We start from the raw sequence: 19,260 nt of genomic DNA, 5'->3' as shown, positions 1-19,260 counted from the left end.
AGGTCATGCCATTATTCATAAACTGTCTAAGCTGGGCATTGTTAAAACAACACAAAGTTCAGACTTCATGTTGACTTCTTGCTATTGAAGAAGATTGACTAAAGAAGAGCTGTGTTTGTTTCAACAGTCTTTGACAAGTGATAGACTTCATGTATGCAGGGCCACAAAGACGATCAGAGGGCTGGAGCACCTTTCCTATGAGGACAGGCTGAGAGAGTTGGGGCTGTTCAACCTGGAGAAGAGAAGGCTCCAGGGAGACTTTATAGTGGCCTTCCAGTACCTACAGGGGGCCTACAGGAAATACAGGGAGAGACTCTTCAGCCAGCCTGTTGTAACAGGACTAGGGGTAATGGTTTTAAAATAGAGGGAGGTAGATTCAGACTGGACAGAAGGAAAAAAATCTTACAATGAGGGTGGCAGAACATGGGAACAGGTTGCCCAGAGAGGTGGGTAGACATCCCATCCCTGGAAACATTCAAGGTCAGGCTGAACTAGGCTCTAAGCAACCTGATCTGGTTGGAGATGTCCCTCCTCCTTGCAGGGGAGTTGGACTAGATGACCTTCAAAGGTCCCTTCCAACCCAAAAAATTCTATGGTTCTACATTTTGAGGATAGACATAACATTCTGGGAACAAAGCAAAACAGGAACAGCAGCACACAAGTAGCTTTTTGTCAGTGAAAACATATATTTGCATACACAAATTTATTATTTAAAAAGGAGGAGCAATGGCACAGTAGTAAAAAAATATACTTCACTCTTGGAATAAGCTTGTTTGAATTTACATTTTTAGATAGTAGTTTTATACTCAGCATGTAGCAGTCCTCTTGCAATGCATACACATATTTTTATTCTTTGGCCTTTCATCCCAAAACTGTAGAAGTGACATGCCTGCCCAAGCAGCAGCCACATAATATTTTCACATATATTACTTTTCTAGCTCTTTACTACCACAGATAATGATTTTTATGTCTATTCCAGGCACTCTGATAAAATAATATTTAAGGAGAAACATATTAACATTAACACGCCACATTTTATGAGAATAAGAAGTATTTACATGACTTTATGTACTTTGATCATGTATTTAGTGTAGTGAGACTAATACAGAGGTCACTCTAGGTAACAATGACATTTCTGCAACTAATATTAACATCTGGGACACTTCTGTTCCCTCGCCTCAACAGACTTGATTAAACTCACAGTTCAATGGCTTTATTCCACATGATGACGTAGCCTGAGAGAGTAAATGATTCCACGTTGACAATGTGAATGTTTCCTCTTTCGGTGCCCACATACAGCCATTTACTTTGGAAAGGCAGATGACAAAATGTTATCCTGAAAGAGAAAGTTACAAAAAAAAAAAAAAAAAGGAATTAAAATCTTTTAGATATCCTACACTTCAAGGTCTATGCCGACAAAAGTTAGAAGAAAGGCAACAGGCAAGCAGGAAGAAATAGGACAAGTTACAGCTAGAAAAAAAGTAGCAAAGCCAATACGTGACAAAAGTAAGAGATGTACAGACAATGAAATAAATTAAAAGTAAACAAGAAATAGAAACCAAGATATTTTTAAACTATTAAATCACTCAGATAAAAAATTACAGGCACCTTTCAAAATTATAATATTAATGTATTTGCTCAGGGATTGCTGTAATTTTAAACTCAAAATATAATACCCTTATAATATATAAATGTCCCTTTGAAAACTATTTAATTTCAAGTTCTAAAAAACAAGGGATTTTCAGAAGTAGCCTTATGCAGATTAGTTAGTTTCAAAGTGAGGAGACAAAGGCAGAAAATGAAGCATAAGAAATGTAAGTTCAGATGTAACCCAAAGTATCCCCCTAAAGAGTAAACTTAAAACCAATCCTAAACAATTACAAAAGTAATTATAAAAGTAGTTTAAGTTTGGGGCTATTATATTACTTAAACCATGTTTAAAATTTCCACCTTATAGTTTTCTCTTCTGCTAGAAGAAAACCCCAAAAGCTAACAACTGTTTGTACCAGCACAGAACTCTTCTTTGACCATAGCTCCCGTGCAAATGTTGGTATTTGAAAACATAGTTATTTCTGTCCTTTTGAGTCCTGCTTCTTTTTTATTCCTTCTTCAAAACTGAAAAAGAAATAAGGTCTGTAGAACCAAAGCTTCTAAAGTGTCTGATTTTTCTATACAACAAAAACACTAACTTGAAATTAGAGCCTAGAAACTTTCTGGAAACTGTAAAACTCAACTAGTTTAATCTGACAAGGTCCAATATCAAAAGAAATTGCCAAACTACTTGGACTACTAAATTTGGGCTTTCAGAAATTCTTCAGTGATAAGGTAAGTAATTATTCAGTGGAAATTTCTTCTGTCAGCTCTAATCCTTAGCTTTACTGATTTTTTTGTTTTCTCCCAGTTGGGCTCTCTTCTTGCCAAATCCATGCATCACTTCACAAGCCTGTTAATAACTATTTATGCAAAGAACAGCTTCAGAGCCTTTGCATTAGATGTTGTACATATACACTTAACTTCAGCACAAAAGCAAAGGCTAACAGCAGCAACGAAAAAAAATCTGCTAACAGCTGTAAAGATGTTAATTTGTATTACAGGTTTCAAAAGTTAAGGCTTCTGTAGCAACGCTACCCAGATCAAAAGTGTACTGCTTTACTTTTTATATTACTAATTTCTTTCTAGCTCAGGAATGCAGTTTGCTTGAGCAAATATTTAATTTAATCGATTTTCTAACTTCCTTGATTTCTTGTGCTTGAATATTTAAGTCAAAAGGCTGCACTAACTTTTTTCATTGATGTTTCACAGAAAAAAAGGCCTATATACGAGATTTAAAATGCTCTTCCAACTCATTTAACTTACAGAGGCTGTAACATTTTTATTAAGCACAGTAATCTGCAAACACCACAGGTTAAAGACTTGAGTTTCCCCAATGTCCTTGAAATAAATATTTTATTGGAAGCTCAATCCCACGCATCTGTACACACACTTCCTAGGCAGGCCCCAAAACCTTACTGCCCAGTAACAGAGTTGTCCCACTACAAGCAGGTCATGGGGAAGAGGAAAGACTAAATAGCATGAAAACATAAATCCTCACTCTGCAACACTTCAGCTGCTTTTTGTGCCAGGACTCCACATGCCAGAAGCAGCTCGCAGCCAAATTTGTTGATCTAAAAACGTGGCCTAGCAACCAGAAACAGCATTCAGGAGCATGGTCATGGGTGTATTTGTCTTGATCTGTGAGTTAATATTATCACAGTTATCCAACATCTTCACTATAAAAAACAGCCTATTTCACATTATTTACAGGTAGGGGAAAAAAAAATAATGTAAGTTTGGGCTGCACCTTTGCTATAGCAAAAAGGCAACACTTAAAGAAGTGTCTAACTCCAAGATTCTTGATGCCCTTCTTGAATATTCAGCCATATTCTATTTACTGTCTCTCCCATGCAAATAAGATTAATTTTGTCAAGAGTTAGCAAGCAATAAATTTATTCCACATCAAGAATAAACTAAAGTTAAACATTTAGTGAAGTTAGTTGTTCACAAACTCTCAAAGGCAGGAAGAGACTTAAAAACAATTAAGTATAGGCACATATAAAACGGGGATCTTAACCTTATCCTTCAAAGTGTGCTTTTATCAGTCTTCTACAACCAGAAAGAGTCTTGTACGATTTTTATATAACTTAAGAATACTCTTGTAGCTTTTACATTTCACAGTACAACTGACAACTAGTTAAATCCAAAAGGAATTTGCCATGCTGATCCTGCTATAATGAAAGAATCACCATTTCAGCTTCAATGTAGTAAATATTACTCCATTTGTAAATATAGTTTTATGTGCTATTTATTTTCTTAATAGAAAAAGTATGTCTTCCAACTTTCAGAAATTCAATTATATTTTTGTCTCAAGTGATTAATTTCAGATAACTGCATTTATTACAGCAATTTCCAACATTAAAGTCCACGTACTGAACTTCTCTCTTCAGTGACTAAGGCTTCACCTTAGACTATGTAATTTTTAAAAAACATTGGAAATGTTACAGCCCTCTTAAAAACTAAAATTCAGTGAAGCTACAACCATGTGAAGGGCCAGTGACAACATACTATCATGTCAACATGCAGGCTACATTCAGTGGCCTCACTTGCTATGTTGAAAATTGGACTGAGGATTAAAGGGATTCAAACTTGTTTGGGAGGATGGAAAAAAGGTCAGGGTGTTCTTGGTGGTGAGGTATTACTTGCTTATTTAACACTTGGACAAAAATAGTGTATTTTTTTTCTGAAAAAAAGCTGATTTTTATTTCAGATACCTATCTTTCACTACAAGATTACAGTACTTATTTAATCCATAACATATTTTAAGATCAAAAGTAGTGCAAGTTGCCATATAATGAATGCTCTGGCTGTTTCTACAATTCAAGTATTCTTCACCCTCTCTCTGTACCCACAAATGGATATGTACATAAATGTGGAAAATACAATCAATCATTGTGATTAGATCAAAAGGACTATAGATGCAATTTTTTTTTTACTTCAGTTGAGCGTAATTCTTTCTTGCATAAAAACCCCAACTGCCTAAAAATAATATATCAGTCAAAAGCAGAGTACCATACTCTTCCCCTGCCACTTCTGGCCATTTTGGCCAAAAATACTACAACAGAAGCATCTACAAGAATATAATACACCAGTTTTGTACATCTAAAGAGATTGTCCAAGATAGTGATCACAGAAAGTAGGCTTTTGCAGACAGCTCTTTCAGGGCACAACAGATTCCTCATGTTATCACCAAGGAAGTTCCAGCTACCTCAGTAAGTATAGTACATTTTGTGAAGCAGATTGAGCCTTTAGCCTAATACAAGTATTGTGCACAGCATTTGATTCGAAATATTTCAGTTCCCCATACTTGTAAAAAGAAAAAATCCCTTTATAGAAAAAAACCCAATGCTTTAGAGATAGATATATATATATATATTTTAAATCTGAAGTCTACAGTCTGATTTTAATACATGCTAACATCATTGCTAAAGTAAGGTAGTTATGCAATCCCAGAACAGTCAGGGTTGTTCTAAACTCTGCTTTAACTGTATTTTTCCCTAAGCACAAGATCTTCCTCCTCACTGCACACATATTTGCAAAGCCACTCCTTCCCTTGTGCCCCTGTGAAATTAGTTTGCAGGAGTCGAGTCAACAGTTCAAGAAAACAAAGTAATATATAGAAAACTCAGCAGTACACCAGCAGTGGAAAACACCGATAAGAAGTATTTATTATTCTTACTGTACTTAAAAATATAATTTGCGCTATTGCTTTTGGGAGAGTATTAGCAATGACAGGAGAGTCTTTCAGAAGCTGTTTGTAAACCTACTGAAAGGATTTCCTTTAACTGCAGACCATGTGTCTTTTCTGATAATGTCAAAGTTATTGAAGAAAAATCTTAATTGTGGTTGTTTCACAGTGTATATCAAAATAGTTATTATAGCAAGTGATCATATTCCCTAGAAGAATTTAATTAAGAAATATTAAAGAATACAATTTGTTAGATTAACACGTAAATTGAAGAATTAGGCTTTTAAGGGAAATATTAAGTAAAAATGACAGGTTGTTACATTGAGTGTATTATGACAACAGAATTCCTTCTAAATAAACCTTTTATCTTTCCTTAGTCTACTGCATTATGAAGTATTACATGTCCTTCAGAATTTTCCACTGCTTTAACAAAACACAGTGACAAATACTTTGATGAATGACAAACACTGATAACAGGTTTTATTTTTAAGTCACTAAAACTATTTCTAGAACCTCAGGCTATCATTATAGGTCTGCAGTTACTGTACTTACACTAGCAGCTCTGATTATTATTGTATAAGCAAAATAAAATTTTTATAAAAAGAAAAGTGTTAAGCTACCAAAGTTGTATTCTGCATACTCTATCTTCAACCTTTCACGCACGAGATATCCACCGTGTAAAAATCAAAAGCCAAAACGTTTAATTCTCTACGTTAGCCTAGACCCCATGTCCACAGTCTCTCGTCAAGTCTTCAATGGGCATAAGAAGTCAAGAGTCAGTGTCAGAATGATGTGCTGATGGAAGCAAGCAGTGGCTGTGACTTTGCCAGACTGCTGCAAAAGGTCTTTTTCCAGATCTGGAAAATTCAACAGGTTTGAAACACCTACCTGTACAGAAAAGGCCTGAAGGGGCAGAAGGCCCATGGAGAGGAAATATTCCTCTTCAATGCATCCCAAAATTGTTTCCCCAAAAGACCATGGGGTTAAATACAGTACATCCTAGAAACTGGACCAGGTACTTCAATTCTATTTTTATCTTCTAACAGCACTCGAAATGATGCTTCCCCAAATACATTCACTCAAAGGGCTGCCTCTAAAGGCAGCTGAGAAGTACACATGTTCAGTATTTGAGTTGTGGTGTACACTAGTGGGGTCAAGATGGAGTAATAGGGAAGCAAGAGCCAAGAACAGAAATAAAGTTGTCACCACTAATGTGATCAATAACAGAGCCGTTTAGATCCTTTTCCAGAAAGGCTCAATTTTAGAGGTTTTTTTAGGTTGCTGCAGGTATTTGTATTTTTACTATGTAATGTTCCTAATGTATTTCATGTCTTACATGTTATTTCATTTATGCAGTCACATTTCACTTCTTCATTTTAAGATGGTTTTTCAAGCTTCAGTTGTACTTCACTCAGAACAGGTCTCCACATTTTTATTTACATACAAACAGAAGAGGGCTGCTTCACTGCTTGTAACACTGACAAAAGACCAATGCATATATGCCTTTTGAGGTAACTGATTTGAAAACTAAGAAAAGTTTTCAATATGGAAGGAATTCACACCAAATACTCTAAAGACCCAAGGATCTCTTAAAATACCCTCCACTACATACTTATGAGCTCCTCTTGGTATATCGTATATGACTCAACAACTAAGCAGACCTTTGGCATCGGAAGACACTTGGGTAGCTTGCTTTAACACATGCAGTTCAGGCTAAATAGCTTGTCTTGGAAGTCACACAGTACAACTTAAAATGTCCATGACAGATGTAGCTTCCCCATGGAAGACAAGAATTATGCTCACAGATGGAGAATCATAGAATCATAGAATAGTTAGAGTTGGAAGGGACCTTCAACGGTCATCTAGTCCAACCCCCCTGCAAGAAGCAGGGACATCCCTGACTAGATCAGGTTGCTCAGAGCCTCATCCAGCCTGGCCTTGAACGATTCCAGGGATGGGGCATCCACCACCTCTCTGGGCAACCTGTTCCAGTGCTCTACAACTCTCATTGTAAAAAATTTTTTTCTAATATCTAATCTAAACCACACCAAAAGAACCCAACAGAACCTCAACTATCAGACAGGCAGGGCTTAAAGACGAGAGGCTGAATTCTGCCCAGAAATGTGACACTTTGCCATTATGTGCCTCATACCATTGCAAAAGTCAGTGTGCGAGGAAAACAGCTAACAGGACAATGGAAATACTTTTTAAAAAGCTACTTCTTCGAAATCTGAAGTCTCAGAGTAACAGGACTCAGCACTCTGGTTCTGCCTCAGTACCAAAGACTGAAGCAGGCAACTGATGCAACCACAGTTCCATCAAACACACCAACATGTGGGACTGTGTGCACACTCAGCCTGAAGAAAACATTTTTCAAAGTGATCCAATCTGCAGGAAATTCAGACAGTCAGAAAGTTCATTTTCTCCTGCTAACTTCTGGAAACAAGATAAAACTCCTTCTAAACACATGATCTAGTGGATCACTATTGAGTAACATTAAGCCCACTAGGTAAAAAAAAAGTGTTTATACAATACCATAAAGGCAAGTAGATCCAGGGATAATTTCCTAACATTCTCAAGAAAAATAGTTTAAAAAGTGTAAAAAAAACCAGTTATGTGGGGAAAAAAAATTAGTTGTATCATGTATTAAACTGATACTTGGTGTATCATTGACTCTGCAAAGACTGAATATTTAACTTCTCAGAAGTACTGTTCAGATATGCATCTGTAATCCTCCTGGGGAAAATAGGAAAAAGCTAGTCCTCAAAGGCTGGAAGTGAAAGAGCAATACTGATACACAGAGAGGGGAAGAAAAAACCCAACAACCAAAACCACACAATGTCTATCATCACCTGCTCACATTGGCAAGAAAACCTGTATGTCCTTCTGCTATCCACAAAGTGGCAGAATTGGTCAGTTTATAAATTCAGTGAGGTGGAAGAAAAAACTCTCAGGTAACTTACATCTGCTAATTCATCAGCTGTGTACAAAGTTAGAGTATCTAACAAGGTAAGGTATGTGTTGTAATAAAAGTTAAGTCTTGCTTATTAATAAGAAGTAGAAACAAGTGGAATTTTTCACTCATTCACTGTAAACTGAATTTAAGCACAATGCTAAAGTTGCTGTTTACAGCAGGATACAAAACAAGTGATACTAACACATACTTTTGTAACTCCAAGTTGTTACTCCTCAGCACTTTCATGCTGAGGAAAACTATTTAAATCCCACAGCACAAAAGCTGACATATTAAAAATTAAACTGCTATCAGTGATCAATATGCAAAGCACTCACCACACTCAACACTCAGTTCTATTTTTATGCTATGGTTGTGGTTTTCGTCTTTATGCTAAGTCACAAAGCAAGTAAACTACTTCTTTTGGCATTAGACCAGGGAATCTCAGCTCAGGAAGGATGTAAGTCTTCGATAACTAAACAAATTTTTCATACTTGTACATAAAGCTGATTGGTTTGCTTTGCAGCAAAGGAGACTCAAATTTGTCATCCCACACCACTTTCTTCTTTTTTAATCAAGTTAGTCTGTCACTTCATCCTCTCTTAAATCAGTTCTTTGAAAGTCCCTGGCTCATTAGTGACTCGTGTTTGACCTTCCACACTTCAGATCAGCACAAAGTTTAGCAGTTTCTGCACAGCAAGAAAACTAAAGCCATATCAGATATCTATCTCACAACATTCTTTCAATATTTACTCTAATAAGAAGCATTAACTATGCTTATTTCAGAGTTAATTTACTCTAACATTAGCATTTGCTACTAAGTCATAACAAAATTGACATGAGGCTGGCATTAGATGTAAACACAACAATTTTATTATGTTTAAGATATTCATGCAGGTACGTAGATGACAAACTACACTGTGATTCACTGAAGAAATCTGACAGATGTACAAAACCTAGGGTGTTCAGAAAGTTCACAGACTAATTGTGCAATCTGCAACAAGGTACTACTTACACTGCTTTTAACTTGCATGACAAGTCATGCAAGCAGCTCCCACCATGTAAGCATCATTACGCACTTTTTTCCCTGGCCCCTACACACCACTTCCCACAGTCAAAGAACAGTGGCCAAGCTTACCATGACATTGATTTAGTGTCTTCTAGCTTTTGTTTGGTTACCAGAACACGAAGCAGCTGCAAAGCCCACACAAACGCAACAGGAACAAAAGGCTAGAAAACTTGCAAAACTAGCTTGTTTTGCACTACGCTTCTGACATCTGCCAGTAATTTCAGCTAACAGATTTGTTATACGCCAAAAACTTCATCAATAACCAGGCCAGATGACTTGCTTCAAATTACTAACCATCACTGGTACAAAAGGCAGTCAGGGGCTATGAATCTATTAAACAGCCTATTTCTTACTTGCTCATTTAAAGACTCAACAGAAAGCAACATCTTTAAAAGCAGTAGGCAAGAGTATTTAAGGAAATGTTTTGCTCAAATCTAAAAAGTTGCAAGTTACCTGATAAAGACATTTTCCAGAGCTCATAATGAAGTCTGTAACAGGCATAGAATTATTTCAAAAGAAAATGCAACTTTCTCACCACTCCCTTTTCTTAAAAATTCGTTAGTAGAAAAGGTGGTGTGAATTCTTGCTTTAAGTCATATACTAAAGACTGCATTCTGAATTAATTTACATGTAAATTAATATTTTTATTCAATTCAGTTAAGTATACAAAATACTTACACATGACACAAGCAGTTATAAACAAGCTATGCCTGCTTTTTACTCCTTATTTGAAAGATGTTCAAAACAGGTCCAAAAGCAAGCTAAACTAGATTACCAGCAGGAGAAACAAATAAGAAATCTAGGAATCGCACTGTTAAACATCGGGCAGTAATTCTTCCATATGGCTACAAGCAGGGACTTAGCCAGAGCTGGTAAAACGCTGTGCCAGGAGAATTCAGAATTCATTAACACGTCATAGCCTTATGTGCTGGTTTTGGCTGGGATAGAGTCAATTTTCTTCATAGTCATTAGTATGGGGCTGTGCTTTGGATTTGTCCTGAAAACAGGGTTGATAACACAGGGATGTTTTAGTTACTGCAGAGCAGTGCTTACACAGAGTCAAAGCTTTTTCTACTTCTCACACCGCCCCACCAGTGAGGAGGCTGGGGGTGCACAAGAACTTGGGAGGGTCTGCAGCTGGGACAGCTGACCCCAACTGACCAGAGGGATATCCTGTACCATATGTATGACCATACTGTATGATAAGGAATTTTTTTTTTTTTTTTTACCATGAGGGTGGTGCAACACTTGCACAGGTGGTAGATGCCCCATCCCTGGAAACATTCAAGGCCAGGTTGGATGGGGCTCTGAGCAACCTGATCTGGTTGGAGATGTCCCTACTCACTGCAGGAGGGCTAGACTAGATGGCCTTTAAAGGTCCCTTCCAATCCTGTTCTATGATTCTATGTCATGCTCAGCAGCTAAAAACTGAGGGAAGAAAGAAGCAGGGGGTCATTTGAAGTGATGGTATTTGTTTTCCCAGCTAACCATTACGCATGACGGAGCCCCGCTTTCCTGGAGATGGCTGAACACCTGCCTGATGATGGAAAGTAGCAGATTAATTCCTTGTTTTCCTTCACTTGTGTGCATGACTTTTGGTTTACCTATTACACTGTCTTTATCTCAATCCATGAGCTCTCACTTTTACCCTTCTGATTTTCTCCTCCATCCCACTGAGGGGGAGTGAGCAAATGGCTGTGTGGTGCTTAGTTGCCGGCTGGGTTTAAACCACAACTTTTTTTTTCATTCTTTAGAACATACTTCAATAACACTTTTCATGACTAGAATATCATTTGATCTGGGTAGCTAATTACTACAGTTAGCTTTCTATGCTACAAACAATCTTCTAGTTCACATCTAATCCTTACACAGTAAACTGATTTGGAAACAAAATTTGAGTAAAAACTGGTCAACGTGTTGAGCTGAACTCTTACTAAACAGGACACAAGTACTGCTCTTCTGCAACGTCAACACACTTCCAAGCACTCCCAATCAGGTACATAGTTTTAAACCTTACCATCTACAGAGTTCTAGAGCAAATAATGAAATAACTGGAATAGCTGCTTCAGTCATACAGCTTTTTCAGGTTTGGCTGTTTCCCCTCCAAGGATATTTTTTTCCAGTTTGTTAACTTATTTATTCTTTTACCCAAACTAATTTCCAGTATATTCAAGTTCTCTACACAAGTTGGCATATTAAAGTATCATTAGAGAAGATACTGCCACAAGGCTCTGTTGAAGTACATAATATTTTTAATAACTCCTGTCTGAGAGGTTAGTTGTCCTTATGAGCAAATCTTAATCTCACAACATAAATTTACAAGATTTAATTAATTAGGTATTGAACAGCTTAACACTTGTGAATTGACAGACCCATTTCATGTTTCATTCATGAACACTTCTCAATAAACTTAGCAGCTAATATACATCATAAAACTGACCTAAGAGAAGCCCATTTACTTCAAATTCACAATTATATTAGGTATAATTAATTACCAAGAACTCTTAGGGTTATAAAGATACCTATTTAGAATTACTCAACAGTGAATTCGTGCAATTCTCTAAAGTCCTAAATCAAAATCCCTTGTAATGAGATGATACTTTATAAAGTCTTATTTTATATGCTAGTCAAAAGAAAACAGAATATTTGGAAACAGTTAACAGTCATCCATCATGACCTAATAAGTGGCTATGACCATGTATGGTTCTGGGATTTTAAGTGTTCTGGCTACTTCTATAGGCTACTGTAACTGATACTTTACAATTAAAATTACTAGAAGAATAAGCCCTTGTCTCAGACTGTACCTTCACCACTCTGGGTAACTATGGTGCTCTCATTACCTATTTTAGCAAGAGACAGCTTTTCCTGGAAAAATCAGTACTCTGTCCAAAATCAGCAACAAATACAACCACTGAAGTGACGTGAGTGACCTAGACTCCTTTCCACCCCCACTACTCTTTCCACCCCCACTTCTCTTTCTGGTAAGAGTACACACAGTTCAACTCCCTGTGACAGGTTTTGCTAGTGAGAACATCACATTAACAGGAAAAGGATGGTTTAAAACTTCCATTCTGTTTAATAAGATACCCAAGCATTTAAAACTCTAAGCCAGTTTCCAACAGATTTGCACAAAATCAGAATCACCTCCTCAGATATTTATTTTAAAGCATTAGGTAGAAGCCAATGTCCAAGTGTGGTTTCAGGCTGCAAATTCAAATTTTATATTGACACTTAAGTAGGTCTTACAGGTAAGAGAAGAGTCATTTAAGAAAGAAGGGTGAAAGGAGAGAGAAAATTAGGTTTAGATACATCACTGCATCTCCTATAGTTGGATAATCCTCATTAAACTAGAGGTTGTGAATTGGATTTTTATGCTGCACAAAGGAACACTGTCACTCCCTTGGGGCTGAGACTCTTGCTCTGTTAGAGCTTTGTTTTGTGCAAAACAGTTCAGAATCACAGAATGGTCTGGGACTGAAGGGGTCTTTAAAGACCATTCAGTCCAACTCACCTGCAAGAAGCAGGGACATCTCCAACTAAATCAGGTTACTCAAAGTCCCATCCAACCTGACCTCAAACATTTCCAGGGATGGGGCATCCACCACTTCTCTGGGCAACCTGTTCCAGTGCCTCATCATCCTTAAAGTAAAGAATTTCTTCCTTATACCTAATCTAAATCTACCCTCTTTCAGTTTAAAACCATTGCCTATAGGCCCTGGTAAGAAGTTTATGCACAGCGATCCTGGAAACAACCTCAAAAGAGACTTAGAGTCACTTAGTCCTCTACCCTCAAAAAATCCAGTAACCTTCATTCATGTTATTCCTGACAAATTCATTTACAACTTACTCTTCAAAACCACAAGGTTAATCCATAACTCACCTAACAGTCTGTTTAGCACTTTGTATGACATTACATTAGAAGGTTTTACATAAATATCTAAACTTGCCTCTTTCTATTGCTACCCATTACTTAAAGCTTATTACTTCCCCCTTTATTCAGAGGTACAAATCACACATAATTCCATGTTCTTGCAAGTATCCTTTGAGCTCCTCAAGCAGTCTATCTCTGAAGCATGCTGCTCAAAAGTAGACATAGCATTCCAGCTGAGACTTTACCCATACTGGAAAAGAAGAGCTACTTCCCAAAAGGGAAGGACTACTTCTTAGTAGGAGGAAAAAAAAAAAAAAAAAAAGGACACTTTTTTTGCAGAAATTTAAACTTCTAAAAGTCAGTTGATTCATCTAAAACGTCTACCTAGCTTGCTTACAATGCTGCTACTTGAGTCTCAAAATTGTTAGTCAAACGGCATGTTGTTTTCAGCTTCTGCTACACACAGGAGCTGTAACACTGCAGAATTCCAATTAGTCATCAGTGGGAGAAAAGCTTCAAATAAAATTTAACTAGTTTTCCTGTTGCTTGTTGATGCACACACACATACACACAGACTCTCTTCTGTTCCAAAATTCCTTTGTAGACATACGTGGAAAGCCTTCTATCCTTCAACATCTTAAAGATGGGAAAGCTGATGTTCAGTAATACAATATGCAAAGTGATAGAAGAGTCATCTCAGTTTAGGTCACTAGTGTGTCTGCACACAAGAACTTTGGGCCCCAACAGCCTGCAACTCAGATCCGATATAAATCCAGTTTCAATTATTTAACAAGTTAAGAATTGGACTGCATTAATAATTCTGATCTTACAATAGCACATAGTGTGATGGTAAAGGGCAAAGCAATAAGAATCCAATCCCTACCGTTCTCGGTTAAATTTGAGTGAATGAAGTATAGCAGGTCTCTTCTGACGTAAGTTCCACAGGTGTAAGGTATCATCAGCCAAGGCACTCACAAGAGCTCCCTATAAGGAAGAAAAAGTTTCAATCAACTTATTTTCATAGCCCTAGTAACAGTATATCATCGTAGTAGAAATATATTACATACTTGCTACCAGGATGAGAAAAAAATTTATAAGCATGTGCATCAGTACTATAGCACACAAGTTCTAAGTAGTAGTAATGAGAACTGATGTGACCACATGTCATTCAGCTCACTCACATTTGGTTCAGTGCTTATCTGAGGAGTGACGGGGAAAGAGAAGCTTTTTCTGATGCGTGCACATCAGTTCCCTCATGCCCACCTCTGTACAGAAATTAAGCGATGAACTCAACTGTTAATACTTATGTGCTGACAAAGCTAGTGAGGTTTGACTTCACCACTCCTATGACGTAAAAGTCCCTCTACAACTCTGGTCCCAGCTAGCTCAAGAACAGCACTACTATCGTATCACAGCTGCTACACCCCTATAAAAAAAAACCATACCTGAAATGACTGAGGAATCAGATTAGGGACCATTGCTCAGCTCATGTCTAAACCAGTAACTATCAAAATAAATTAAACTAACTACTGAAACTTAATACTATTAAAAACACACTTTACTACTTCAAGAGATAACTTGCAGTGTTCAATAACATGAATAATATGCCTAGGAAAAAAGTTCTTGCTTATAGCAGAAGAGTACTCTAGAGACAGATATTTTCAGCAGTTAGTCAAGCATTTCCTAAAATTAAAAAAGTTTATTTATTTATAATTTGTATTACTGTTTGCATTCATGTTAAGAGTCACTTGTGTTTGATTTTGATGCTTGCTTAATGAGAAATTGAAGAAAATACACTCTGTATCTTCTCTGAATCATGGAATAAGTACATCATTTTACTAACCTCGTTAATCAGGAACTGAAGCTGGATTACTGCAGCTCCACTGTCATGTTGGCAGTAGCATTCAACTCCTGGTCGACCAAAGCTGGAATTGGTACTATTAAGGAATGTTTGTTGTATGTAAGATAGGAAAAAACCCCAAACACCATAACCAACAGCATCACTATCACTAAAACCACATTTAAACAGGTTAATATCCTGCTTCTAGCTAGCAGACTCAACATACTTAACCATGTAGATCTGAATGATCACAAGAAGTTAATTTATAAACATCACAAAATAAGACAAAATTTAAAAGGCTCATCTTTTTTATCCCCATGGAATACAAAAATTATGTATAACTTCTTAACTTACAGTCATTTAAGGGATTCTTCATCAATGAGAACTCCAAGGAGAATGATGAAGCAGTTACTTTAGTAGTGTTAGATATCAGGACTGGTGTAAAAGAAAGTTAATCTAAATAAGCATCGTAATCAAAACGATCATATTTTTCAAGTGCTAAAGGAACTTTTTCTCGTTTTCAAACACTACTTACAGATTAAAAAAGAGCTGAATAATGCAAGGCATGTTAAAAAAAAAAATCTGCTGTGACAGATACAAGATCAGTAGCCAAAATGCAAAGGAGTCAATGGGAAATTATGTATAATGTAAGTTTCCAGGACCTCTGTATCAAGACTTCCTGGCTTCACATCAACTATCAGATATCAAAAGCTTGTTCATTTTCCCTCCCGCACATAAATCAGTACTGTACCTCCATAATCAATGAATATCAAATAGAAGTAACAGCACCACAGATTCTTTCAGTTCTCCGTACTTGATTCATTTATTAGTTGCAAAGATTCTGTATTTCAAGTGTGGTTATCCCCTTTCTTCTGATACGAAATTAAGGAAATTCTCTAACCTCTAGGAGACAGAGCAGAAATAACTCAAGCCCAAATGAGCTCTGCAAAGTGGTCAGATTTCATCATTATATCATGCCCAGGGTTTCTAGCGTGTCATTTGACAGAGCTAAACATCTTTTGTTTTAAACAGGCACCTTAGTTTTTTTGAAGAAAGGAAATAATTCCAAAGATGTATGCAAAACAGGAAACAATGTACAATTTGTTCTCTCAGTATACACTAGAAATTAATAGAACAGTACAATTCTCACCCATTTGGCAAGCTTTCCAAAGTGGATATAAATAATCTAAAAAAAAAAAAAAAATATATATATATATATATATATATATATGCATATGCATTCACACTAGAGACAGTCAAAATGCTGAAGAGACTACTAGGCTGCAAGCAAATCAAAACTCAAACACATCTCCTGCTCAACCTCTAAGCTGGCGAGATAAAGTGTAAGTAGAACTAAAATGGGAACAAGTCTGCTTCAACACAATGCAATATTTTAACTTTAAAACCTCAACCAGTTCTCCTAGACTAATGAATCTGCACACATCCAGCTAAGTGATGAGATATACTAAACAGATGTTGAATAATCCAGCAAACTTAATACCAGATTTCTTCCCTAAACAGAATTAGTAATTTAATTTTGTTCTGGCATGGAAGGGCTTAAAGAGCCAGCTTGCCTCACCTGTTTTTTCCCCTTGTATTTTAAATTCTTATCAACATGTTTCCTGTACAAAGAAGTCATCTGTATTCCACTGACAGTTTACAGCTCTTAGGAAAAATGAAAAGAAAAACAGAGCATAAACTTGGTGGGGGAGGGGTGGGGGTGGATGTCCCCATAAATGATATGTTCCTACACAAACTCAGAAGATTTAATGTAAAATAATTGCTTTTGCATTAACTATGGATTGCCTATATGAATTGCCAGATTAGAAAAGACATCCCCACAAGCATGCTCAGAAGTTTCAGAGCAGATTTGCTTCAGCCTCTCTCATGCTTCTGCATTCACTGGAATTAATAACTATTTGCAGAAGTAGACAAAAAGCAATTTCTGAAAGTGAAATTCAGATGTTTACAGGAAAAGAATTTAAAAACTTGTTCTTCATCTGCACTGACAAAGGTAGTTTTCTAGCAGAAGAAAAACGTTCAGTCCCTCTCCTAAACATCAGCTTCCAATACAATTAAATTTAACCCTTGTTTGTTCACCCACCACAATTTATTTGGAATTGAGGCTTCACAGCTACATCGCCTCAAAACAAGAGGAGTATGACCCAGAAAAACAGAGAAGCCCATGGATTCTTCAAGTTACTCCAACCTTCAAATTCTATCCCTCAAACGTTTTCTTTAAGCACTTCTGATGCAAATATTTCCGGAAGCACTGTTATAACTAGCTAGTAAAAATTTCATGCTAAGAATACTTGAACATTTCTTTAAACAAAAAAATCCTTTTGCATTTTCCAGGACACCTGAACCAGTTCTCTCCAGAAATCAGTAAATACACAGCTCCACGAGTAAGTTTACACAAGCTTTAAATATTCAGAGCAAGTTTCTTCTTTGTGACAAATCAGTGGAAGCCTCATATGCAGATCTGAAAATAGAGTTTGGCCTCTTTTATAGTGCTTGCAGTGATCAAAAAAATAAAAATAGTCCTTGCAGCTAGTCCCATTTAGTTCCTTTACCCAAGGATTATGTCATCTTCACTTTTTCACCTAGTAGCTAAAATTATTCTTCTCATCTCAAATTAATATCATCCTCCTAACCAGCATTAATCTTCTTTTCTACAGCAATGCAAAGCCTCCCAGTTTTGCAGGGTGTGCTGAGTTGAAAAAGCACGTCACTTAAATACTGACTGTAGAAGGATAATAATACGTGCCCGTTCCAGTACGTGTAAAGCATTTCTCAACCACACAAACCAGGCAGCATCCCAGGGAATGCAGTTTGCCCAAACCCTCTACACTTGCATGTGTGTGCTTAAGGCAAGAGAGCAAACTGTACTAAGCAGTGATCATCTACCACATAGCAGGGCCCACAACAGGCAAAAATTATAATGAATAATGACAAGACAGGCAAAGTGTTTTAATTTGGTAGACAGGAAAAACTCTGCCAAAGAGCTAGGGTAGCTCTAGAGGAAACAGTCTGCTCTGAGCAGTTTTCTAATCAAAGCTTCATCCTTTCTTCTTCACTTACAAGTATTTCTTGCTACTACTCCTGCTTCATCCCTTATTCCAAATATTAACAAATCAGATAAATTAATAGCTTCTCAGCTGTACTGATGAATATTGCTTCTGGGTTCCCCATTGCCACCAGGAAATCAACCCCAGAAAACACTAGTATTTTGTTGCCTTCACTGTATGTTTTTTCAGAAAGCAAGTAAGAAAAAAACCTGTGTCTGAAAACATGAGTAGTTATCTCTTCCTTCTCTAACAGTGTTTGTTTTTGTAACTGCTAGAAGTACAGGTCATACCTAAGAAAAGCACAGTATCACACTAATTTAATATTGCACAATGACACTGATTTTACTCTAACTTGTAAGAAAAAGCAACAGTTCCAATAGATATGTTTTTCCAATAGATATGTTTTCCAAACAAGCTTCAGACCTAAGCTTATGCTGCTTTTTTTTCCAGGCAAAACTAAAGCACTTCAATTAGTGGTGAGATCTCTCGGCAAAATGTTCTTTTATGAAGTTACTACTATTATTTATAGCTTACCTACATAGGAGCAACTCAGTGCACATCTGCCCTTAAAAGTCACATTTTGAAAGAGACAACTAATTCCTGAATATTTATGAAAGGCTCAGAAAAGCAAGGGTTTTTTCTTTAATTCAAGTTACTCTAAGTAGACCTAGAGAATACTGCTGGGTTCTTCACCTCTAGTTGACCCATTTGACATAGGAGGCAGTTATAAAAACTGTAGCTATCAATTCAATCCCTAGCATAAGTCAGTTACGAATACAGACACATTTATATTATAACTTATCTTCCAAATTATCACCAGATATTTGCATCTTCATGTCACTGGACAGCTATAAAAAGTTTTGATAGTACAGCACAAGATACGGACCACGTTCATGTATCAGATTTGCCACTGTTACCGATAGCTCAAGATTTTAAAGACAAATCTGAAAGCGTAGCAGCTTTTAAAATTCATTCCTAGGTATTTCTCAAAACTAACATCTCACAGTATTAAAACATTTGACAATTCTGATGCAATAGATCTCCAGCTAGAGGAAAACACATATCACTGATCTGAATTACATACAAAACATTAAGGGCAGTAGATTATTCACAGTATTCTTATATATACCAGTCTGTAGCTTATAGCTCCCTGGGACTGCATATTACACCTAGATGTT

At 36.7% G+C, this 19,260-nt stretch overlaps 1 protein-coding gene across 7 annotated transcripts in view; it reads right to left on the bottom strand.

Moving 5' to 3' along the window:
• The window catches only part of STXBP5 (syntaxin binding protein 5), a 110,103-nt gene that overhangs the window by 62,684 nt on the left and 28,159 nt on the right, over positions 1-19,260 (bottom strand). For all 7 annotated transcript variants that reach the window (XM_086743480.1, XM_086743482.1, XM_086743481.1 and 4 more), the window contains exons 3-5: positions 15,018-15,099; positions 14,058-14,158; positions 1,202-1,336 (exon numbers count right to left, since the gene is read on the bottom strand). In XM_086743480.1, coding sequence (XP_086599606.1) covers positions 1,202-1,336; positions 14,058-14,158; positions 15,018-15,099 — 318 coding nt within the window. The remainder of the gene's footprint in view (positions 1-1,201; positions 1,337-14,057; positions 14,159-15,017; positions 15,100-19,260) is intronic.

The sequence above is a fragment of the Chlamydotis macqueenii genome, chromosome 3 (assembly GCF_036417535.1).
Source record: "Chlamydotis macqueenii isolate bChlMac1 chromosome 3, bChlMac1.mat, whole genome shotgun sequence".
In the NCBI taxonomy this organism is placed as follows: Eukaryota; Metazoa; Chordata; class Aves; order Otidiformes; family Otididae; genus Chlamydotis; species Chlamydotis macqueenii.
Note: the sequence above shows the minus strand (reverse complement) of the source record. Positions and strands in the feature narration are given on the sequence as shown.